The following is a 24,912-nucleotide window of genomic DNA, read 5'->3' as shown; positions in this document are numbered from 1 at the left end:
AAAAGTAATATCTTCCTTGTGAAGCAGTTTTCAATCTATTCTTATTCAATGCATGTACATATTTCTTTGATTTAAAGGAATCCGTTTCCTTTTTGCTCCACATATAATCGATAAGCAAATATCAAAAAAACCGGCGTTTAGAAGACTATCTCAGGAGCAAGGGTTTGGGTCTTTGGACACCACTATGATCTAGAGATGAGTGGAAATGGAAATCGAGTTTCTCTAGCCCATCTCTAAACAGTACTCCCCCATCCCAATCACCGGCAGAAATAAAAGAACTCGAGTATTTCTGTTGTATTTCTTTTTTTTTTTTGTTGTGATATTAGGAGATAAATCATTAAATGTATATTGATTAATTCTTTGTCAACGTAACTGCCGTTTACTCTATCAGTAGTGGTAATATTTATAAGTGCGTGAATTTAAGTGCAAATTTTATTTCAAGACAACATCATGATCAAATTCCAGATGATGCTCGAGCTCCTTTTTGTTCTCGAAATTGGTATTACATATGAGACACAATGTGCCATTGTCATTATCGGAAATGATAACCGTAACAGCTTGTTCAGATTCATCCACATCTACATGTAGCTCCTCAACAACCTGTTGTTCATCGGTTGCTGCTTCTTCGGGGACTCCATAGACGACATCCGCTTCATGGGTCTTCATGTGCATCTTAAGAGTGTAGCGTTCGGTGAAGGATTTGGGGCAGACAGTGCAGTAGTGCCGTGGCCGATTCTCCTTATGAATTAGCGTGTGATGATTGAAAGTCTTGCGCGACTTGAAGGACACATTGCAAATGCTGCATATAATTGGATTCTCCTCGGCTTCATGGCGCAGGCGATGGTTGTAGAGCAAGTTGTCCTGCGAGAATCGGAGACCACATTTCTCGCACTGATATTTCTTCTTATCCCAATGCATGCGCATATGCCGCAACGTATTGACGGGACGAGAGAAACTCTTGGGACAGTAGCGGCATTGCTTCTCTGTTTTGCCCTCATGCAGATTCATATGTAATTCAAGATACTCCTCATCGCGACGTATAATTCCGCAAATGGGACAGACATGGCTGCTTTGCTTGGAGTGCTCCTCGCTGATGTGCTTCTGCAGTTGATAACGCGAGAAAAAGACTTTGTTGCAGGTGCTGCATTCCTGCTTCATTCGTTTGCGAGGTCTCTCATCGTCTAGCTCATCATCATCTGGGGTCTGCTTTGAGTCATCGGGACTCTGTGAATCGTTGGCATCATCTTCGCCAATGAACTCTTCATCCTCAATTTCGGTCTCCTCGTCTTTTTCATATTCGCGCTTAATGGACACATCGTTTTCTTCATCCTCGCCCTTAACCAATTCCATAAACCATGCGTCAGCCTCGGTATCGCCTTCCTCTTCATCTTGAGAAACATGATCCTCAACCACAAGATCTTCGGAAAACTCTGCATTTTCAAATTCTGATTTCATCGCCGCCTTCAATTGATTTGTTAGTTTCTTTTGTGTCGTCATTAAGTTGACCATTATGCTATCGTACTCGGACAACTCATAGAAGCAGCGTGAGCACAGTTTCGTCTCCGGCTTGAGACTCAGCGGTGTGTGGATGCAGTTCGCCAAATGGGTGAGCACCACCGAGACTGTCTTCTGTGATGAGGGCACCTTGGAGGTCAGTTTTTCATAGCTTGAGGAGCCGTTAACCTCCACAGCACCACAAAAGAAGCACGTATCCATCGTATTGGGATACTGTATTAAATTAACAATTGGCAAAAAATTGTTTACAGTCTGCGGCGCTTTTGTTTTCTTTAGTGTTTTTTTTTTGCTCTAGGGATGTACGAATTTTAGTGATGGTACGCAACTAATGCCACAAAAATGTTTAATTAAAGCAAAAGTTGGCAAATCGGAAGCCATGCCACAGAAAAAATGCGCAAAATGCAACCCTGGGTCAGGCTGTCAAAATATCGATAGAACTTATCGATAATTCAAACGATAGCTGCAACAGTGCATCAAAACATTTAAAAAATTATGTTTACAGGTTTTTGATTGTTTATTTTAAAAATTATTAATTGTTACAATCTCTATACTGACTCTAGAGTCAAGAGTCAACCAATTCTAAGAATTTCGGTTAGTTGAAAACTTAATAATTCGCTGTCATTATTCGCAGAATTTAATGTTGTCGTCACATTTTGCTGCCTACTCTGATGAGGTTTGAAAAAGGAACGTTGTCTCTTAGAAGCAGATTGATTTGATTCTAGGCAACTTCCATTGAACACTTCAGTATCCTTTGACTTGCCAAGGACATCACGCAATTTGGCCAAAATCGAGTACAGAATCTTGAAACGCTTCAGAATACGTTTCGGATCTATGGCTATGGGGTGCTTAAGTATGGCCTTACATTCTCGTAATATTAGTTGAAAGTCGTTATACAATCGCTTGCCAACCTCATCGAGGGCGTCATAATTGACTGCAAGTCCAAAGTGTTCGAGCAACACATTTGCCATCTGGACGACTTTGTGATGCTCCTTAGTTGTGGCTCCGTGAATTTTCTGCACCAGCATATCCAAATAGTTATTGACAAGAGATTGACTGTCGATTATTTCATGCAAAACGTTCCAAAATATTCGTAGTTCCTCGTTAAAATGATGCTCCAAAATGTTGGCATGGTGCAAGGTTGTAGATGTGGCTGATCTCTGTAGCTTAAATGCTGGAACAATGCAAGCATCCAGTGACTCCAACGAAGCCAAACAACTGCGAACAATAGTCTTGGTCTTGACATCTTGGGAGAAGGCTATAGCGAATACGCCGATTTGTTGAATACGATCCATTTTAATGTCAAAATCGCATATTAGCTGGTCCACCGTGGAATTATCATTGCATTCACCTAAAATTTGCTTCAACTTTTTCACTGAAGTTTCTTCGACATCGAGGAGACAAACCAGACGTAGTAAGGCCTCATTTAGCAGTCCTTCCAGACTGTATAGAGCACGCTCCAAGTTCAGTGCCTCTAATTTACGTTCTTCAGGGGTTTGATCCTCAACGTTTTCCCTAAATGCCTTACACTCACTTAAGAGGGTTTCGCAAAGTGTTGTCAGAGCTCTTTTATCAGGCTCCAGTGCCACATTTGCAAATGCCAATGCATGTCTTACTATATGACTTGCCAATTCGCTCAATTCGTAATTGTCCTTTTTCTCATTTGCTTCCACAGGTAGAATACTATATGTACCATTGGGTTTCATCTCCTCCCTATGACTCTCCAACTGATCCAGGGCCAGATCCATCAATTCAACGAACGTCAGATCCTCCAAATCCAATGTGGTCTCGTCTTCCATTAACTCGTTAAGAGAGGCAAACAGCCGGCGTATACACCAGAGGATTCGATCAACGAAATGTTGGCGAGTCATTAGATATGAACTTGTTGTTGCTTCCTCTATATTGATGATTCGCTCCAAATGGGTAATGCAGGTCACCACTTGAGTGAGGCATAGGAAAATCGTCTCCACATGAAGATCCGTGCTACTTTCCGTAGTATATTTTGGTGCCACTTCTGGTAGATAGATTTTAAACTCACTGGCAAATTTTAGGAATGTTGCGCAAAATCTATTCAACCATTTAATGTTTCCCTTTTCGCCCTTGACTTCTATTAACTCATTGCAAAGGTTTAATTGTTGCAATAATTGTTCCATAATTATAATTCTAGGTGCGTGCTCGATTGTCAAAACTATCAACTAAACATTGCCCTGAGGAAGGTTTCTGTTATATATAAGAAGAGTAGGTAGTAAGTGCGAATAAAATACCTGGAAATTATATATTTTTTTGACTAGAAGAGACATCTGCCAATTTTATGACTTTGAATACGATCTTTTTTTGGTTTTTCCCAATTTAATGTCTTAAAGAAATGTTTGCTCTTCTCTAACTCAGGTAATATATACAATTCGCTACAGAATGAGTTTATAATGCTGTAAAACATTTACATACACACATGAAGGAAGTTGGATTAGGAAATAGTATAATTTTATTTGCCATCAGATTTAATGATTTTTCCATTAATTTCAGCCCACTGTTCCCCAAGCGCATCCAACTTCAGTTCGTTTATTTTACCACGATCAACAGAGACAAAAACAACAATAATAATAAACACCGAAACGATTAATTTAACATGCAAGAAAAGTGTAATATATTTAATTCGACTAAATTAGAACGATGTTTCATGTGTCACGAGGGATATTTGGTCGATGCTAAGCCAATTGATAGTACACTTTGTTCGGCATCCAATAAATCCCTTGCCGAGGCTTTGAAATACTTAATAAACCGTGGCAATAGTTTGTACCTCAATCTAGAGGCACCCCCGGCCGGTGGAGTCCTGTGCCTGAGATGCTACAACGATATGATGGATTACGATGCGGCCCTAGTCGGAGTGTTGCAAAAACAGCTTAAGTTATTAAAACGATTCGAGGAAAACAATCCAATTATTGAATCCGATGATTCCGAAATAGAAGTGGAACTTCAGACAGAAGAGGAGAATGAATTGGAAAGGGATTTCATTGAATTGGAGGTGGAGATAGGAAGGGAAGCCAAGATTCGAAAACATTCCCATGTCTTGCAGTTGAAAAAAAAGTTTGAATGTGAACTATGTGAATATGCCCATCGAAATGAGGATTATGTCAAATTGCATATGAATATCCATGAAGGACGCAGCGAGACGACCTGCCTCGTTTGCCATAAACAATTTACCACAAAAATGAATACGATACGTCACATGGAATCACATCTGCAGAATAAACGCCATCAGTGCCACAAATGTGGCATGTGCTTCTCCCAATCGACCGTTCTCTACAATCACAAACTGCAACATGAGGCCGAGGAGAATCCCCTTCAGTGTGGCATTTGCCAGAGTGTCTTCAAGACGAAAAGGACATATAAACACCATCTGCTCACCCATCGGGCGGATAGACCCAGATATGCCTGTGATTTCTGTGAAAAAACCTTCACCGAGAAGTATACCCTAAAGATTCATAGACGTATCCACACTGTAGACTGAAATTCAATTGTTTTACTAGTAAATAATTAATTAGTTGTTACACAATTGTTGCCTTTAATAAAACGTAATTTTCGTTTAGTTATTATCTTTTATTTAACTCAATTCCTACACATAGTTAAAGGTATATATAAATATAGGTAAAAAAAAAACGCTTACATGGTCTCATTCATATGGAATTCTTTCACCTCAACTTCCACAATGACTTGGGAGTCCTGTTCGGCTGGCATATGTACGCGCTTGTGGACTTTCAGTGTATATTTATCGACAAAGGACTTGTCACAGTCGGTGCATTGATAACGTGGGCGATCAGTTTGGTGGGTGCGTAAATGATGCTTGTATGTTCGTTTCGTTTTGAATTGCTGATGGCAAGTTTCACAAATGAGCGCATTCTCCTCGGCATCGTGTCGCATTAAATGGTTGTACATTAGCCAGGACAATGAGAAGCGTTCGCCACATTTGTCGCATTGGTATTTCTTTTTGTCCCAATGCACCTCCATGTGACGCAGTACGTTCCGTTTGTGAGAGAACTTTTTGGAGCAGTACCGACATTCCAGTTCCGTTTTGCCCTCATGCAAATTCATGTGCAAATCAAGAACCTCATCGTCCTTGACCTTTAGGCCGCATATGTTACAGGTGGCATATTCATTCTTCTGACAATTGTCCGTCTTAATGTGCCGCTCGAGATTATCTTGCGATGTGAATATCTCTCCACATATATGACAGGGAATGTCAAGAGCTTCCACGATATCCGACTCGGATGAAACGCCAGCAACGCTTTCGTCTAAATCACTGAATTGGAAATCTTCCTGATCTGGATCCAGAACCTGTATTGATTCGTCATCCATCATAATTGTCTGAAATTCTTCCTGAAATTCTTCCTTGTATTCATTATCATTCATCTCAGAAGACATCTCTGGAGGTGACTCCTTCTGTCGCTGTGGCTGTTGCTGTATCTTTCTTTTCTTTATGGCAGGGGTGCTGTTTATTATTTTGCATGATGAAACGGAAGTTGGAACTCTGGCCTTAACGACCTCCCTTCTGACTGTTTCTTTGCCAGCACTGACGGCTTGACCTCCAGGTTTTTTTTTGCGACAGCTAAGCAAAGCATCGGCAATTTGGCGCTGAACTTGACTTAGATTCCTCACCAGGCGATCATAATTGAACAAATACTCTAGGCAATCCCTGCAAGCTGTGGAATTTGGAGTCAAGTCCAAGCGATGATTGATGATTTTCTCAAAATATTTGAGAATATCCTTGATGGGCTTAAATGTGCCTGGCACAATGCATCCTGCAATGTTGAGAAATATTTAGAAAGGATTTGTGTATTCATTTGCATGCCAGCCAATGGGACTCCTTTGACGATGCTATCAACTTACCTTCAATTAGCTGGAAAACGCCTACTGTTTTCGTTTTGCCGCACACAAAACATTGCGTTCGAGGCGAGCTCATTTTGGATTGCAATATTTATCTGAAGTTAATTTAAATTAAGTAATTTGTGTAGATTACTTATTTTTTGTTGTAAAAATGCTTAGATACCTTAACAGTGCTGGTAAACAGCAGAAAAGAGCTTTGCCATCACCAGTGCTGTTTACTGCAATCGAACTAGTTCGTATCAGAAATATTATATTAATTAATTGATTTGTTTAGGAGCAATATTCTAATTAAACGTTTACAATATTGACTATAATAATTTCAGTGAAATATACAAGTTATGCATTTCGCCGCTAATTTATATCAAATGAATGCCATGGGGTATATAATGATGCGTGTGAATCAAAAACTAGTTCATTTTCTATGGACTCATCACTTGTAAAAGAAATATGCTAAAATCAGCTGCTTCGTTATATAGACAAGTTGCCGGTGTATATTTCCAAAAAAGTAATTTTGCATATACATACATAAATAATTTTGCATATTTCTAATTTATTATAGGATCTCGATTGTTACACAAAATGTCTGAGCAAAATCTTAAGGCTGTATCTTCGGTAGATATTGATAATAGCGGAATCTTTAAATATGTACTAATTAAAGTAACTGGAAATGAGACTGCTGATGGTACTGAGCCCAGCAAGAATATTGTGCGCGGTTATGCCGATTGCCAATGGCATGGTAAGCATCTTGATTTCAAACTTGTTTGAAAATAATCTTAATCTTCTACCAGCCGATATTTATGAGCGCACTCAGGAATCGGTTAAGGGTACTGGATTGGATACTGAATGCTTGGGTGGAGGTCGGATTGAACATAATCCGGATAAGAAGTACATCAAGATTTATGGCTATTCACAGGTATGCATAGATCGTTATACCTGATTTGTACGAGTATATTAAATATATATATTTCACAGGGTTATGGTAAAGCGGATCACTTGGAATCTAAAAGGATCTTGTTAACCAAATACAAGGATTACGAGATTGAAACCACAGATGAGGGCTACTGAATTTTGCTTAGATTTTATGTTGTTAATAAATAACAAAACAAGTTTATAATCAAAGCTAGCCATGCTTTTTGGTATAAAACTGCCGTATAAATCTACACCTTATACGAATCAGTCGATCCCTAACTGTGTATACAGACAGTTCTAAACATTTTTCATTTCTTTTATTTTTCGGTAATTTATCAAAATTTTTAGTTAATAAAAATGCAGTCCTTGCGCCTATGGACATCCGTGTGCCAAGCTCCTAAATGTAAATATTTAATACGTGATAGATTGAAATTTTATATTGCTCCTTCACAGCTTTGGTGAGGAGCTTGTCGATGGCCGCCGAGAAGTTGTTAAGATTGCCCAAAGTTCAAATCAAGGATGGTGAGGCTCCTTATTTATTGCTAACGGTTTATATTCATGGGCAGACACAATTTGGAAGAACTATCGTGCGCGGATGGAGTGTCAAAGAACATGGTCAGTTATTTTGAAATAGTCCTATGGAATTTTATTTATTAGTTTCAAATCTTCAGACATAATTTATAAAAAGGTGCGGGCTGATATGGAAAAATTGGGACTGTGTATTAAATCGCATGGCGGCGGATTTATTAACAATGATGGTGACAAAAAGGCTATTCAAATTTATGGAGCCTGTTCGGTGAGCATATGAATAATAGACGTAGACGGGAATAAAATGTATATTTATTATTTAATTTATGTCCATGCAGACACATGGTAGGGCCGACCATGCTAGAACTAGAGAAATCCTGGAGTCCTGGTCTGCCTTCAGGGGCTTTACAATCAAAATTACAGACTAGACGATTTTGGCCGTTTCTCCCACATCCCACATTATTAAATCAAATTAATCAAAATTTTAAATAAACGAACATTTCTAAATAATTCGCAGTCAGTTGGCCATATTTCAAATAATGGTATCGATATATTATTAGTTCGATAGATTTGCCAAAGGCAATCTAATGGAATTTATCGACGCAGCCCTGGAAGTAAATAAAATAATAAAATAAAATATTGTAAATAAAAAGTACAAATTGTTAGAGAATCGCTTTAACATGAATTGTTGCATCTGCCAGTTCAATGTACGGGGTTCCAGGAATATACATGAAGAGACAATTGGACAACCACCTGTCCTGATCAGTGATTTGGTTCTGCAATGCACGAAAGGAACTAACTATGTCTTGACTGAGGAGAACTCTTCGATATGCAAAAAGTGCAGTGAAAAGCTGACTCGCTATCACAAGTCGATACAAATAGCAAGAAAATTGAGGAACGAAATCCTTGAACTAATCCGCAGTCCCTATGTCATAAAGGATATGAAGGCGATAGCCAAGGACGATGTGAAAGTAAAAGTGGAGCACATTGACAAATTCGATGGAAATATTGTGGTATCGGACGTAACCGTGGCTGAGGTCGAAGCGGATATAATTGGCGATGGGGAGACGGATATTGATGACACTGTGATTGTGGAACACTTGCAGCATGGGTCACAGACAGTCACAGTAATGGATCCCTCTACAATGATACCGCCGGTGGAAGAGGAGCACACAGTATTCACCATAAAAGATGTGGAAGGTGTTGAGGTGGAAACAGAAGCCGATGGAGAGGAGGAAGAGTTTCAGTCAGCTGATTTAGAATTGGACATCGAGAATGAAATCATCATAAATGAGGAGGAGGAGCAAGTGGAGAACGACATCGATGTGCATGTTGACGGCGAGGAGGTAATTATCAAACCAATTTCCGACGAAGCCGAATTCTACAAGGAAGACACCATAAGTGATTTCGAAGATCAACTGGATGGCACCATCGAATACATTATGTCCGATACAGAGGATCAAGATATCGAGCAAGATAGTTCCGGCGACTATACAGTTAACATTCAATGTCCCAGCTGCCCAGAGAAGTTCACAAGTCGTCGTGGATACAACGCGCACACAAAGCGTGAGCACTTTCCTGGCTATGTCTGTGATCAGTGTGGCAAAACCTTACAATCATATTCGGGCTTTATTGGCCACCTGCAGAATCATGAGCCTGTCAAGCAATTCGAATGTCCCGAGTGCGGGGAACGCTTTAGCCGGAAGTTCCGACTGAAACATCACATGGCCTGGCACACGGGCGAAACACCCTACCAATGTGAGGTCTGCTCCAAACGATTTGTTCACAAGGTGGCCCTATATAAGCACAAAATGATCCACGACAATGAAACGAAACGCTTGGAGTGCCAAGTGTGTGGTTTTAAGACGAGAACCAAGGCTCATTTGGTGCGCCATTCACGCTCCCACACCGGCGACAAGCCATTCGCCTGCCCAGTTTGCAGTAAACGTTTCTCCCAAATGTACAACATGAAGGCCCATCTGCGGGAGCACGAGAGTCCAGGCACGAATCGTCATCGACGATTCCATTGCCCCAAATGCACGCATACCTTCATCAACGAACAGAACTATGTGGCTCATGTGCAGCGGGATGACTGCACTCCGGTCTAACCAACGGAACGAAATCGTCGATGAATTTACTTTTAGAGCAATAAATTCAATATACACGTATATATATAAAACATATATAGAATAAATCGTTATAAATTACTTTCCACAAAAGATTGCCTTTTTCGTCATGTTCCATTCGTGAAAATATCCATTTTTGTTTTTCTTTTCCTTTTTTTTTTTTATTAAATCTATATGCATTTCGCTCACAAATAAAATATGTTTGTCTATAATAAATTTTTATCTGTTATTTTCTTTGCATATTTTTTTGTTTGCGGTTAATTTTTCAGTTATGTTTCTTAAAAAAATATCGTGTATGTATTTGAACTTAAACATATTTAAATTAATATTAAGCAACTACTATAGGAGCAATGAACTAAAATTAAATTAAACACAAACTAAGAATGAACTAAAGGAAATGGAAAAAAAACAGAAATAAAATTTAATGTAAAAAAGATTACAATTTTCATTTTCGTTGTTTTTCTTTTGATTTTGCATTTTGAAAAATATAAATACATGAATTTTTCCGTTAAATGTAAGATGTGTGTTCTTCTTTTTGATTAGATTATACAAAAATAAAACAGATTATTTTTTGATTTTGTTGTCGAGTTGAATAGAACTTTGTTAATATCATTATATTTCATCATTAATATTACACAAAAATGCGCATTATAAAAATATTAACAAAATTTATTGCAGGCAGTCCGTAGTTAGTATTAAAAAAGTAACAAACAAGCGAACAAATCCAATGATTCTTAGGGGATTATATGGACCAATTAATTAATTTGATTAATTACAAAAATTAATGGTTCTTTTTGCCTTTGTTGCTGTTTTTTTTGTATGTATTTCAAACCCAACTTAAAGAGCGGGCGGATATTCGTATAATGAAATTGTTTTTACCCCTTTTCATTTTTGTGTGTGTGTTTCGTTTTGTTTGTTGTTAGTATGAAAATATATACCAAAGTATTCAGATAGATTTTAATTAATCAATATATGCATAAACTATCTCCAATTTCGACTATAAATCCAATTGTGATGACCGTTTTTAATGTACAGATGTTAATTTTATTTAGGGGTTTGTTTTTCGTTTGTTGTTGGTTGGTTTCCGTTTTTGGATTTCTGGATACAGTTATTATCCGTAATTTTTTTTTTTGCGTTTCTTTTGTGTGTGTTTTCTTTCCCCCACCCCGGTGTTTTGTCCAAATCACTTAATACAAAAATTCTATAGTTAAGCTTAAACATTAATCGGATGGCTTGACAAGACCCATCGCTTTGTCTCCGTATATGGGCAGTATGTCGGAGTCGTTAACAATCTCTTCCTGAATCACTGGATTGTCCGGATCATCGCAATGCGTCTTAAAAAAGAATCTGAAATACAAAATACATTAAATTAGAGATTACTTTCAAGATTTTAAAGAGATTCTTATACCTAAAGTTGCCTCTTCTGGGTAAGTAGTCCTTGAATTGACGCAGGGTTGGCTGAGTACCGGGTATTTTTATTCTATACGGGAATTGCTCTTCGCAAAATGAGAAAACTACAACAGTTTCTGGTGGCTTGGCCGGCAGGGGAGGTGCCACCGTTGTTCCCATCGATGAATGATGCATTGGTGGACCAGCGCTGCTGCCGCTGCTACTGCTACTGAAGGAGGCGACATTTTGCGGTGGTTGGGCATATCGACGAGAGCGACGCGGCTCGTCTTCCAGTCTTCGTTTTGCTTCCTCCAGTTTCGAGGCCGTACTTGAACCAGAGCGAGAGCTGCATTAAGTTTAAATAAGCATTAAAAAAAAAAAAACGAATGCGTTATTTTCATGCAGTTAGTTACCTTGTGTCTTTGTACTTCATAACAGTATCGGCGGAGAACATGCTGATCCCACTGTCTGTGTTCATTGAAGGCCATTTATTTGTGAGCTTCCTCGAACAGGAACTGTGATCGGGCATGGATTTCGAGTGTTTCATGGAGTGACCACCTGGGTTAACAAATTATTAATTTAGTTAATAGAGTTAATTAAAGACAAAATTAATATTGGCATACTCAAACTCATGGCCCCATCGCTGACCATGCCTGAATCGTGGGTGGCTGTGCGTCTTCTTGACGGTAGGGCGGGAGGGTATGGCGACATTGTGCCAGGTGAGCGATGCGGCGTTTGATCCTTCCACACACGCGACACATGTTGGTCCAAAATATCTTGGTCATTGTCATCGTCCAGAGCAAACTTTTCTCTTATAGCCTCAGCAAATGCACGATCACTGGCACTTGATCTTTCGTTGCTTAACAAAGCATTTCCAGGATTTCTCTGCAAAAGATTCAAGTGATTTGCTGATCTATACCTACAATATGGAATATTTTGATGGGCAACTCACCTCAAAACGGGCTCGTTCTTCCAGATCTTGTTTCCTTTTAACTTCCTCTAGTTTGGGTATTAATTGTGCCAAAAGTTCGTCCTCTTTCAGCGGACGATGCTCATTGTGTAATCGTTGTGTGCGAGGTATAACCTGAAGAAAACATAAAAAAGAATTATTAAACATCGTTCGCATTACTCTTTTCGCCCACCTTGTGCTTACCTGAAACGTATTGGTCTCCCGATTCGCCATGGCACTCTGACGGATGGCCTTACTTTCGGTTGAGCTATGTCTGCGTTGTATGTATGGTCGACCATCCCTGCAATCCATTAAAAAAACGTACCCACTTTGTCTTAATTTCAATCAACAACATTAAAAGGGGCGTGGAGAACATTCTTTGTAAAGAGAAAAGAGTGATTCTCGACTTCTCCGCGTGTTTGGTTTTCATCTCACCAGTCTGCTCTACTTACATTGAACAACTGGATAACGACATGGTATCCGAGTCAGTGCGTCCGCCGGAGCTGACGCTTGCCCGCTCGGAATCAACGCGAGAATTCGGTACATAGGAAGTGTTGGTGCTCGCTGTGTACACATAACCGTGAGCTCTACTCGCATTCAACATGCAGTTCGGTTCAGTTCAGGATTCAGGATATCAGGGTTCAATTCAATTCAAAATATTGTCCATGCAGTGGCGCAACCAAATTCAACATTTGGTTTTTGTTTTATGTACAGACACAAAATCATCAAGTTCCATACACACACATACACACACGCGCATACACACAAATAAGATAAATGATATGAAACCAAATTGACAAAAAATTTATGAAATTGAGAATGAAAATTAACATAACAATAAATCATATATGTTTGTATGTATGTACAAATGTATATAGATATATATATATATATCGTGGGTTATGTTTAATTTTTCAGCAAAAGGTTCATTTCAGGTCGTGCGTGTATATGTTGATGTTTGTGTGTGCGTTTATTTGTGGTACAAAATATGCAAATAAATAGAAATAAAAAAAAAACAAAAAATTATAGTTAAAAAACAAGTTATATACTAAAAAGAAATTAAAAGTAGATAAAAAGGATTAAAAGGACTATAAATATATACAAAAAAAACTTGATTTATTCAAAATATATCGTAGGGAATATGTTTAATAAAAGTGTAATAACAAATTCTCATTAGCAAACAAACGAAATATAACTTACAAAAAGTCTTTTGAAATAATTTTAAAGTAAAAAAGTAAGATTCTACAAAAAATCAATCAAACTTGTATGAATTTACCTAATAGTCTTCTTATTTTCTGCCTTTTTTAACTCGTTAGAAACCGATTTGGATTTTTAAATAAAACTTTTAAATATTTTTTAGCAATCGCTCCAAGTCTGGTACAGTAAATGCCGATTATAAGGATACCCAAAGAACCGTTTCCCATTTTGGAAAGAAACTTGCCATGTTACCGATATTCGCTAACCAGTATTAAATAAAAAAATTGCTTTTGATCGATTTCATATTTTTTAAATTGTTTTGATTGTATCGTTATAATCAGCATAAACTGTACTTTTTATTGACTTTGAATTTAGATTGGATTGATTTAGGTTTTAACAATTATTAATTAATGAAAAGCTAAACGAAAAGGTTTAGATTTAGGAACCGAAAATTGCCTAATAATTACTTAATCCAATTAGTAATTTATTTTGACTTTAAGCTATTGGAAGCAAGATATTTATAATATATAGATAATCTATTGACTAGCGGACTCATTCTATATGCTACAATAGTTGGCAAAGTTTACGAACAAAGTCTGACGGGAATCTAAGGGACTGTGAATATGGAAGTTTTACTTACCCAGGAGGTCGAATTTCCAGTCTTCTTTTTTGTGTTGCTATCAGTAAATCACGTGTCAGACGCATTGGATAATCGATGGGCGCCCGATTACCGCCATCTACTTGGACCTTTTCGAAGTCATCACACAGCGATAATTCAGAATCCTCATGCAACGTGGGTAGCGTGGAACTGCGCGGCAGTGTGTCGGTGGCACTGATAGATCCACTTGAACTAGCCGATGTCGATGGACCGTACACACTGCCGCTGGCACTACATGTACCAGCTGGCGGTCCAGTCACGCTGCTCACGGGCAAATTAAGGAAAGCACTTGACGGAGGAGCAGCAGCAGCAGTAGCAGCAGCTCCACTTCCTCCTCCTCCTATGTGTTTGGCAGATGCCGTCGGCAGCGGGGCACAAGCGGCACCGTTGGTACTGCTACCGCTGCCACTGCTGCCCGCACTGCCCGAACCGGTGGCTGGGCCGCCGCTGCTGCTGAACCGCTCTTGCATCGCCGACATTTGCTGAATGTACAGAATATACATTTCCGAGCAAAGGAAACTGGGATAAATGTTAGCACGAATGGTGGCCTCCACATGATGCTGCATGGGATCATAGATATGGGGACTGAGGGGAATCTCTGGATTGGATTTAATGGCCTTGATCTGAGCCCGTAAGTCATCCGAAATGGATAATTGGCTTTTACGCAAAAATCTATAAACAAAAATGCATTTAAATTTAAGCTAAACTGTGCGACTAAGTTGTATGTATGTATATACACTACCTGTATATGGCTCCAATTATTTGTTTTACTTTCTCTGGATCGGTCTGTTGTTTTAGTCCTTCGCAGGCGAAATAGAAATTAAGATGATCATTATAGGCGGGGGCCTCCTCCTCAACATATTTCTTGAATAGCTCGACACCATCACGATCTTCCAACAGATGATTTAGTGTGCGAGCCCAATTCAGATAAGATGGGGGTGAGTTTTTTGAGTTATCTATTATAACCCCTTCGGTCATCTAAATATATTACAAAATTTGTTTAGCAAAACGAATGAAAATTGAATAATTCCTTTCGCTCTCACCTTTTTAACACGGCTCTCTTCTCCGGGTACTGGTGGTCTTGGCCCACTACACTCATTATCATCATGTTTCCGCTGTCCCGATGGATGGCCACTCATGCCACTCTTTCTAAATTCGCTTTCGCTTTTTTGTTTGTTTGCCAACAAAAGTTGCCGAATTCCGTTTGAATATAAATTTTCTCTATATGTTTATTAGGCTTAAGGTATAAAAGGTAAACGAACGCTTTACTTTTTACTTGTTATTATTTTAATTAATTGTTTTTTTCTTCTGTTTTCTTTTTATCTAATCACAAACGCCCGTTATTTTACAAATATTAGGGACATATGGAAGATGCGCTTGGTTTTTTTTGTTTTTGTTTTGTAGGCGAATTTTGGAAGGCAATTAGACAAGGCCTGTAAATATATTAAAACAGATCAATGATTAGCATTAATTTAAGGATTGTTGTCAATATAAACAATTATTGTAAAAGATTTTTTAAGAATTTTAATGCAGAAATTTTGTTTATTTGGTTTGTCCATAAAAGAGGTTCAAGTTTTGATCCAAGCTTAGGTCCAAAATTGTTAGTTTAAAATTATCAAAACTTGCATTTAAAATTATTTTTCAATTATGGGTACTATAAGAGACATAAAAATAGATCAACTTAATTGAAATTCGTATGTTTATTTCTTAATATCTCTAAAAATTTTTAATCCTATTTAGAATCTCCAAATGTATGGTGAAAATGTCGTAGCGATCCGGTTTTCAGAATCAATATTTGTGTTCTCTTTTTCAGTTGACATAAAAGTAGTACCTATTGCACATATCGTGTTGAATCTGATTATAGTAAAATAACCTGGAGCTGCTTAGAAGCAATTTTATTGTTTTTTGTTCAGATGATCCTGTAATCCAGCATCCTGCTCACCACAACCCTTTCTCTTTTAGTAAAGCCTCAGCAGGTGTACTGGCACGGATCGAAATACAGTGAAACCTCGATATAACGAATCTGAGGGGGATCGCAAAATTATTCGTTATATCTATTGATTCGCTATAGGTACTGAAATGTAAAACCTTAGTCCTTTCAAGGGACTTAACAAAAAATTCGTTATATTGGGTTTTTCGTTATAACGAAGTTCGTTATATCGAGGTTTCACTGTATATATACATTTCTTAATATGTATAAATCTCGTGTCACAATGTTTGTCCTCAATGGACTCCTAAACCACTCAACCGATTATAATAAAATTCGCACACCATGTTCAGTTCGATCTAACTTGAGAGATAGGATAGTTTAAATCTCAAATTATAGTCACAATTTAAATTTTTCAAAAGCGGGCACAGCGAAGCGTGGCAGGGTTTCTAGTACATATATAGAATTCAAAGTTTTACCAATGATAATTCAAATTTAAATTAAGAACATGTATATAAAACAATTAGACCCAAATCCTTACAAAAAATGTTTCATAACGTTATAATAACGAAGCTTTTACCAATCTTATAATGGCGCGAATGGTATTGACAACACTTGCTTTATTTAGTTGTAATTCCCAAATTGTTTTAACGTTGAAACTGTGGCCATTGCAGTTATGGATATTTTTACAAAAGTCAGCTGATGATAAAACTTTAGCAGTTTTAGTATAGGAAATAAAGAAGCTTTGAACAAAGTCACTGTTTACCACCGATTGTCCCTATGGCAGCTATATGTTATAGTCATCCGATATTGATCAAATTTACTGAACTGAAAATTTTTTATGACATTTGCGTAAAAAGGACAAAGTAACGAAGATATTGACAAGAGTCATTGTTTTCGACCGATCGTTCCTATGCGAGCTATATGACTTAGTCACCCAATCTTGTTCAAATTGGACACAGTCGTTTTTAGGTGTAATAAACTCACTAATATTAAATTTCACGACAATAGCTCAGATAATAACGAAGTTATTGAGAAAAGTCACTGTTCGTGAGGACACTGTTCGTGACTTTGACGTTTGTATGGCAGCTATATGATATAGTGATCCGATCCGGCTGAAGATATAAAAACTGTGCACTATATACACATTTTGCCTACATGCAAAATTTCAACTCTGTAGCTCTTACGACCTAGGACGAGATCGCGTCGATCCGTCCGGACGGACGGACATAGCTATATAAACTATGGTTTATTTACAGGATTCATCCTTTTTGATTACAATCGACGGACATTATCAGATCCCTAAAAGTTCTGAAGAATTCTTTAGGTAAGAGGACTTTTTTCCTTAAATTGACACGACTTGGTGAAGTCCTGAGTTCCTGGGAGCTGAGATATGACTTGGATACCTTTAAAAGTTTTGATATGCATACCTCCTAAATATTTTTCATTTAATTTTTAAATAATATTACAATCGGATAACGATAAAGCGTGGCGACTTGACGTGAAAGTTTTAATCTTAATCTTTAATCTAAAAGCATGAACTCCGCTTTATAATCATTTAATATAAAAAGGGAAGGCGTTATTACACTCATGGACAAAAAAATAGGTGTGAGCGAAAAGGTACAGATTAGGAAATCGGGTTCGTGGTATCTTTATTTTGGAGTGCGACAAGTTTTAATTGCTTTTGAAAGCTTAACAACATTTGTAATTCAATATTCTGAAAATCTTGTTTTTGTACCATCTTTTTTAAAGATGTTAATTTAGTTTCAAATCTGACTAAGAAATTTCCTTTCTGTTTACCCCCAGACAGCAGCAAAAAGTTCTAACTAGACCTTTTTTTATTCCATCCCCTTTTTATCCCCTTTGAAACAAAAAAAAAAACATTTGGAAAAAATTACCTTTGTTATTACATTTTTTTTATCATGTCTAAAACACACCTATTATTATGTCCAGGCCCATTTTTGGGCTAACCGATTACATATTTTACTTCATGATAGTATTAAGAATCTTTGAAATTCAGTTTTAAGATCGTAGAACATGTCACATATTTTTTATATGGACATTTGTCAAGTCCTCACAACAATTTTTTTGTCCATTAGTGTATATATGGATAACACACAACATTACCTAATACAAGAAGAGTATTTCTAATGACAGAACCCAGAGATTATTTCATTTGTTTGTATTTGTATATATGACATAATAATCGAATGAACTATCCTTCCTATTCTTTTATTCCCTTATTGGCACTAAAATTTTTGATTTGGATAATGATGATCTTTATCATCATTTACGAATCGCTTTAAAAAGTAAAAGTAAATAAGTAGGTAAATAAATTGAATTTTGAGTTGAATTGAATTTAAATATTTCTGTCTGACTAAAAGGCAAATCATGTGGTTAGTTTTATTTGAAAATGAAAGCAGATATTCATTGCAACTCAGACCAATTTATTTAAAATCGCAAACCAAGACAGAATAAGTTTTCTTAACTTGGCATATTTTTTAAAGTCGTCCATTACACCATTCGTCATTTAGATCTACTTGAAACTTGGATTGCTCAACTTTACGAGGACTCTAACTAGAGCCCAGTTTAAGGGAAATTTAACTTGCAAATTAAATTTCCCATTTGAATTGGCTCAGAAGCATTCAGTCAAACATTATAATCCTCTTAGGGATTACATAAAAAGCTGCAATTACGACTTATTGCTTTTATCAATGGAAATTCAAAGAAGTGCATAAAACTGATATACGCATACAAAAGAAAGAAGCAAAAGCAAAAAAAAGTAATTGAACAACGACGGCCATTTTGAGAGCGTTTTTGATTGGTTGACGATATCGACCAATACAATATTCCGGGCACATGGCACTAAGGACAGGAACGGCAGGCAAAGCAACGAAGGGACAATAATCCATTATATACAAAATTTGAAAACACGCACAGACAAACACACAAACACACACACACACACACGTGAGGGGATTCAAAGTGGATGATGACGATGCTGAGATGGTGGTGGTGGTAGCTCTTGGTCCTGATTCTGTCTGACGCGCAGGAAAACAAGCGAAAAAAAGCAACTAAAACTGAAAAGCAAGCAGCGCGCTTTTGGTAAATCAACAAAAAAAATTTGTTCTTTCTTCTTTTTTGTAGGTTTCTTTTTGTTGTTTCCACAGTCAAAGCGGCAGTGAGCGACAACTACAACAACAGAAAAACTATAGCTAAAAAAAAAAAACCAACAACGACAGCGCCGCCACGCCGACAACAGAACGAACAAAACACAAAAAAATCATAAATACATATACGACTACAGGATACCCCATCAAGTGGTTCACTTCCATCTCTAATACCAAGAAAACTTTTAATGCAACAGGATGAAGGTTAAAATAAATCAAGGATTTGTTTTTCCTTAATGTGGTGATGCTGACCAGAAATATATATACTTTATGGTATAAAATAACACCAAATTTTAAAATTACTAATTAGGAAGCAAATATATTTTCTTGAAGTTAATCCACTTTCTTACAAGTTCATTCTAATTAATATAAGTACTTATATATAGGTACAAACATACCTATAAAGGTGGAGAAAAACCAATACATAGTTTTGAATTTCGAACGAATAAAATTGTGAATAATGTTAAACGTCTCTTCACTCTAAATTTTGGTATTGGAAAAATTATTTTACTAATTCCAGGTTGGACTGTATCCCCACGTAGCCGCTCGTTATAGTAACCAGAGGGCCGGGGCTAACTTCGACCGCGTCAAAGTTTGTATACCCTTGCAATTATTTTGGTAACTCTTTCCTTACCTATAGCCATCAAAGTGGAAAAACGTTTAAGCTAAAAAGGCTAATGTTTCCGAAAGAACGGCCTACATAGGAAATAACGAAGATATTGATCAAAGTCACTGTTTTCCACCGATTGTTCCTATGGGAGCTATATGATATAGTTACCCGATCCTTATTAAATTTGGCACAGTCATTAACAGATATATTAAACTAACAAATGTTAAATTTGTAAGCAATCGCGGCAAAATTAACGAAGTTATTGACAAAAGTCACTGTTTTCGAAAGATCGTTCCTATGGGAGCTATATGATATAGTCACCCGATCTTGATCAAATTTTGCGTAGTCGTTTATATGTGAAATTAACTTACCAATATTAAATTTCACGACAATAGCTCAAAAAATAACGAAGTTATTAAGAAAAGTCACTGTTCGTGACTTTGCCATTTGTATGGGAGCTATATGATCTAGTGATCCGATCCGGCTGAATCCGAGATATACAACGCCTGCGGTATATACAAGCCTACATGCAAAATTTCAGCTCTGTAGCTCTTACGGTCTAGGAGGAGTTTGCGTTGATCCAGACGGACGGACGGACGGACGGACATGGCTATTTGAACTCGTCTCGTCGTGCTGATCAAGAATATATATACTTTATATGGTCGGAGATGCTTCCTTCTATGCGTTGCACACTTTTGACCAAAATTAATATACCCTTTTTGCAAGGGTATAAAAAAACAGGGTATGCAAAGGACGACGAAGCAAAGTCAAAGTATAACAGCGAAAGCCCTTCCCAGCCAGAAATGACTCACTCATACTAACACACCGCACACAGACACAGACACAGAGACTCATGTACACGCATATAGGGGGATGAACATCCTGCCGCTGCAACAAAAAGAGCCGAACGCCAGAGCCAAGGAAACTCATCAAAAACGCCATTTGCATAGCACTCCATTACAGGCAAAAGAACAAAGAAAGGCACAATTAAAATGCTCGATGCACAGCCAAAGGGGAACATCCAAGGGAACGAACCAACCAGCTAACCGACCGACCAACTAAACCAACCATCCATCCAGTCCGCAGTGAGATGCCGCTTGAAGGAAGATGACTAAAGAAGGACATGCTGTGGCCACTTGACGTCCACCAAGTTGTTTTCCCACACCAAATCCAAAGGCAACAACAAAATGTGGCCCATCTTTGTGATAATACAAAAGTGCTCCTACTGCACATATACCATATTTGTGTGTGTGTTGGGGAAGCGCCAGGCTACAGCATCAAAGATCCGACACAATTTTAATGGGCATAATTGTTGAAAGCTTCTCAATGTGTTGAGTGCGAGTAACAGAATGTTGGGCAAAACAACATAATAGTCATAAGTATATATTGCCACGAGAGAGAAAGGTAGAGAAAGACAGAGAGGGAGAAAGGAATGCAAGGTAATTTCAAGAAACAATTTTTCATGACATCGAAGTGCAAATAAAGCCAAAAGTAAGACAAAGGGTGTAGCAATAATTAACTATAATCTTAATAAGCATTTTTACGAGAATTAATTCAAGATACAAACATATATGTACATATGTACCTTCTGATTGGTACATCACTTTGTAAGTTAATAAATTGAGTTAAGTAAGAAATTAACAATTCAGGAAATGATTATGGAAAGAAACTGTTGATTTGAGTTGTTGTTCTGTATTCCTTGATCTTTATTTTGAATTAAAATCATTATATCAATGTTTAATAGAATACATCTAACCATCTAAATAAAACCATTTGGAGATATTAAAGACAAAAATTACAACAAGACTATCGTTTTTACGGGGCTTACTAGATTACATAAATTATTTTACTAACTATATAAAAAATTAAAGAAATAAGCCAAAGAGATATATGTATAAGTTAAACCTTTTTTGGATTGTAACACTTAGCAAATTATTTTTGTAAATTATTCTAAATTTTAAATAAGGAAATTGTAAAAATTCCAAAAATAAATAAACCTTGTCAGTTTTCACTTCTGTTAACGATTTTTCAATTGATATTGAGAACAAGAATACAAAAATCAAAAAGGATACAGCTTCTTCACGTAATTATTTTTAGTAATAGTTGTTAGATACACTTCTAATTGTTGTAAATTAGATAAACAAACTGAAGGTTAAGAGAATCTATTTCTCCAATAATGCAGTAGCACTCAAAAGTCTAAAAAGAAGTCTCCTACTTTATCTGCCATTTATACAAGAGACGGACTGGTGTGTCCACCCCCATTTTATGATTACCTTTGATAATATTTGCTTATGGTCCAGGATACATCGCAAATAAAAATAAATATATAAAATTTAAAAGAGGAAATTGAAACATGAACTTGATAGCCTTTTAGAGGATATTTTAATTATAGATATAACGCAGAGAAGGATCTGACACCACAAATTGTATATATTAAGGATCAGGGTGAGAAGCTGAGTCGGTATAGTCAATTCCGTCCGTACTTCTGACCGGTTGTTTTAACTTCAAACTCTGAATTGCAAAGCTGCTGGATTAAAATTTGGTATTTAACCTAATTTTTGCCCAATTGAGATCGTGTTTGATCATTGCCCAGATCAGACCACCGGCTCGAAAAGCCGACTAAATAATCGGATGGAACACTATATTTTAGAAACGAAAATATTCAAGAAAATTTATTGAAGGAATAAATATTTTAAAAGGGTATATAAACTTCGGCACAGCCAAAGATTCTCCTTCTCGTTGAAAAATCTATGTTTGATGTAATAATTTTGCGATTGTTAAGTATTTAATGAAAGTTGTACAGCATTTTTATAGATAAATGTAAGTTAAATACCATCATTTAAGGACCAATCTAATTTAAGGTTTTAAAGATTACCTGAAAACTTTATTCTTGAATGGTCCAAGTTTATAATAATCGAAACAGATCGCGGTAACCTAGAATGACAGACGGACTTGCTTTTATGCAATTTATTCTGATTAAAAATAATACATCTTTCTGCAAGGGTATGAAATAATAAAGTACCATAATTACATCAAGATCAAAGATTTATAAAGTCAACACGCCAAAAGAAAAAACCAAATCTTGACATACTTTTCTATTTCTATTTTTCAATCACTGCATAATCTACCATAAATGTGCATAATCTATCAAATACGTATACATATGAATTTTTGAATATCAAGACATTAATAATGCTTAATATCCAGCATATAAGAAAAATTTATTAAAAAGCATCAATAGAGAAGTGTTGAAAAAACACATTTTTGGTAAGAACATTATTGATAGAAAGGTTTTCAGTAGCGTTCTTCTCAAATACTTTACACAAACGGAATGCAAAGTCAAGGATGATGCTTAATATGAAGCAACTAACACAGCCTTTAAATAAATCTTGTAGTTTTCATTTATATTCGTTGGATTTTCTCTTGAAATAATATTGAAATATTGGCTTTGTGTGAAGCAATTGCAGCGTAAATTATATTTCATAATTTGTAAAATACAATTATGCGATTTCTTTTGTTATGGCCCTCTGAATGCCTTAGGCAAACAATCGAGAAAAGCGGTAAGAGAGATGTTTCCACTCTCTCTCTCTCTCTCTCTTTCTGCACCAGCAGATGATGATGTTCGAATCATTTCATTATTATTATTACGCTTCTTACGCTTCAAGGGATAAAGTCTGTTTTGCTAGCATATTATGGAGTTCGCATGATTGACAGGTAAGTAGTGTAGCGTGATATGAATTGAATGCCCTCGGGCTGGTAGGTAATACACAATGCAATAATTACCCTCATGTTTGGGTATATTCCTTATTGCTTGCATGAAATATATACGAGTAGGTATACATATACATATGTGAAGATGAGAACTCTTGAGATATACGTTATGAGTTGCCACCGCATAAAGTAGGTGACACATTCACTAATAATAAACAAAAGCCTTGACACACAGGTCCTTTTTCTCACTTGAAAATCCGCTTTTAGGAGTCGGTGCCCGGGGATGACTTTACCGCAACAATTGTTGAAACGAAGGACAAAAACCGAAATGGAAAACTGCGTTGACAAAAGCGAACATCGATGCTTATGTAGCTAGAAAGTCAAACTGAGTCCTGGGCGCCGCCGATGACAGGCAAAGAGCCCAGCATCAGACGCCGCCATCGCCGCCACCATCCCTGCTTGCATTCATGTGAAAAGTGGTGGGAAGGAGTACAAGTATATAAATTGCTTCGCCCCTTCTTGCCTTCCTTTTTTTTTTGACTGTATGCCGGCTGCACACAATTGTTGCATGTGCCTTAGTTAAGTTTTCGTTTATATACTAGATATTGGGCTTAATTGAAATGTATATTCCAATAGAACCCAATACTGACTAAGCTTTCAAGGCTCTCGGTCTCTCAGTCCTCCCATTTGTTTCGTCCGGTCATAATGATGCTTCATGTACAACCACAACAACAACACAAAAGATGTCCTTTTCAAAGTGTTTCGTGGTTGATGTGGCAGAGCAACAGAGACGGCAATATAGAGAAGGAATAGGAGTCATTGTGTGCACAACCAATATGCGCAGGTCCAGAGGCCCGGTTTTTACATAAACCCACCGAAGAAGAGTCGGTTTTCCTTCTTTTTTTTTTTGTTCCCTTTTGCCCTTTATTGTTGTAATTCGAACGCCGCGATGCTCTATGTACAACACAAATACAAATACAAACACACACGCAAACCGTGTGTGGGTAAGGGTTGGACTTTGCTGCTTTAGTCTGGTGTTTCATCTTTAACCATCATCCCAACTAACCACTCTCTACTCTGGAAAAGCGACTGGCAGGGCAGCATTGCAAACTAAAAACAAATACGCAAATTATTTTCACAAATAAGTTTCGAAAACAATACTTTGAAACTGAGGTAGGCAAACCAATTGGAATAAGAGAAGTAGGGTAAGCGAGGGGTCCTTATTGCCTCCCTGACTGCTTCTTTCTAATGAGGTTAAGGGAAATTGTACGACGACCGCCATTGCGCCATTTCGTAATGAATGGTGAGCAGGAGGAGGCGTCTGTTTTAAGTCTAGACTGTAAAC

The 24,912-nt window shown here is 37.2% G+C and overlaps 8 protein-coding genes across 10 annotated transcripts; 4 read left to right on the top strand and 4 right to left on the bottom strand.

Moving 5' to 3' along the window:
- Positions 1-414: 414 nt before the first annotated feature.
- On the bottom strand, positions 415-1,914 carry LOC6651135 (serendipity locus protein delta). Its single transcript, XM_002072899.4, has one exon. It carries the CDS (start codon positions 1,714-1,716, stop codon positions 433-435), a length of 1,284 nt encoding a protein of 427 aa, XP_002072935.1. The 5' UTR covers positions 1,717-1,914; the 3' UTR covers positions 415-432.
- Positions 1,915-2,056: 142 nt separating this feature from the next.
- On the bottom strand, positions 2,057-3,716 carry LOC6651134 (serendipity locus protein alpha). The gene has a single exon (XM_002072898.2). It carries the CDS (start codon positions 3,663-3,665, stop codon positions 2,085-2,087), a length of 1,581 nt encoding a protein of 526 aa, XP_002072934.1. The 5' UTR covers positions 3,666-3,716; the 3' UTR covers positions 2,057-2,084.
- A 473-nt stretch (positions 3,717-4,189) lies between these two features.
- Positions 4,190-5,020, top strand: LOC6651133 (serendipity locus protein delta). Its single transcript, XM_002072897.3, has one exon. The coding sequence runs from the start codon at positions 4,190-4,192 to the stop codon at positions 5,018-5,020; it is 831 nt and encodes a 276-aa protein (XP_002072933.3).
- A 48-nt stretch (positions 5,021-5,068) lies between these two features.
- Positions 5,069-6,551, bottom strand: LOC6651132 (serendipity locus protein beta). Its single transcript, XM_002072896.2, has 2 exons — positions 6,397-6,551; positions 5,069-6,308 (listed from the first exon to the last, which is right to left on the bottom strand). Exons 1-2 carry the CDS (start codon positions 6,467-6,469, stop codon positions 5,173-5,175), a joined length of 1,209 nt encoding a protein of 402 aa, XP_002072932.1. The 5' UTR covers positions 6,470-6,551; the 3' UTR covers positions 5,069-5,172.
- Positions 6,552-6,829: 278 nt separating this feature from the next.
- On the top strand, positions 6,830-7,512 carry LOC6651131 (sex-regulated protein janus-A). 2 transcript variants are annotated; one of them, XM_047009981.1, is made up of 4 exons: positions 6,830-6,898; positions 6,953-7,129; positions 7,182-7,306; positions 7,366-7,512. In XM_047009981.1, exons 1-4 carry the CDS (start codon positions 6,841-6,843, stop codon positions 7,456-7,458), a joined length of 453 nt encoding a protein of 150 aa, XP_046865937.1. In that variant the 5' UTR covers positions 6,830-6,840; the 3' UTR covers positions 7,459-7,512. The 2 variants fall into 2 exon arrangements, with proteins under 2 accessions (XP_046865937.1, XP_002072931.1); XM_002072895.4 differs by having other exon boundaries at positions 6,833-6,882.
- A 74-nt stretch (positions 7,513-7,586) lies between these two features.
- Positions 7,587-8,340, top strand: LOC6651130 (sex-regulated protein janus-B). Its single transcript, XM_002072894.4, has 4 exons — positions 7,587-7,705; positions 7,756-7,917; positions 7,974-8,098; positions 8,169-8,340. Exons 1-4 carry the CDS (start codon positions 7,660-7,662, stop codon positions 8,256-8,258), a joined length of 423 nt encoding a protein of 140 aa, XP_002072930.2. The 5' UTR covers positions 7,587-7,659; the 3' UTR covers positions 8,259-8,340.
- A 62-nt stretch (positions 8,341-8,402) lies between these two features.
- On the top strand, positions 8,403-10,049 carry LOC6651129 (zinc finger and SCAN domain-containing protein 31). Its single transcript, XM_002072893.4, has one exon. The coding sequence runs from the start codon at positions 8,511-8,513 to the stop codon at positions 9,936-9,938; it is 1,428 nt and encodes a 475-aa protein (XP_002072929.2). The 5' UTR covers positions 8,403-8,510; the 3' UTR covers positions 9,939-10,049.
- Positions 10,050-10,977: 928 nt separating this feature from the next.
- Positions 10,978-15,461, bottom strand: LOC6651128 (axin). Of its 2 annotated transcripts, XM_002072892.4 has the most exons (10): positions 15,193-15,461; positions 14,892-15,127; positions 14,132-14,821; positions 12,747-12,881; positions 12,499-12,595; positions 12,298-12,429; positions 11,969-12,230; positions 11,759-11,903; positions 11,365-11,691; positions 10,978-11,303 (listed from the first exon to the last, which is right to left on the bottom strand). In XM_002072892.4, exons 1-10 carry the CDS (start codon positions 15,286-15,288, stop codon positions 11,177-11,179), a joined length of 2,247 nt encoding a protein of 748 aa, XP_002072928.1. In that variant the 5' UTR covers positions 15,289-15,461; the 3' UTR covers positions 10,978-11,176. The 2 variants fall into 2 exon arrangements, with proteins under 2 accessions (XP_002072928.1, XP_015032413.1); XM_015176927.3 differs by lacking the exon at positions 12,747-12,881.
- Between the last annotated feature and the right edge of the window lie 9,451 nt (positions 15,462-24,912).

The sequence above is a fragment of the Drosophila willistoni genome, chromosome 3R (assembly GCF_018902025.1).
Source record: "Drosophila willistoni isolate 14030-0811.24 chromosome 3R, UCI_dwil_1.1, whole genome shotgun sequence".
NCBI lineage: Eukaryota > Metazoa > Arthropoda > Insecta > Diptera > Drosophilidae > Drosophila > Drosophila willistoni.
Note: the sequence above shows the minus strand (reverse complement) of the source record. Positions and strands in the feature narration are given on the sequence as shown.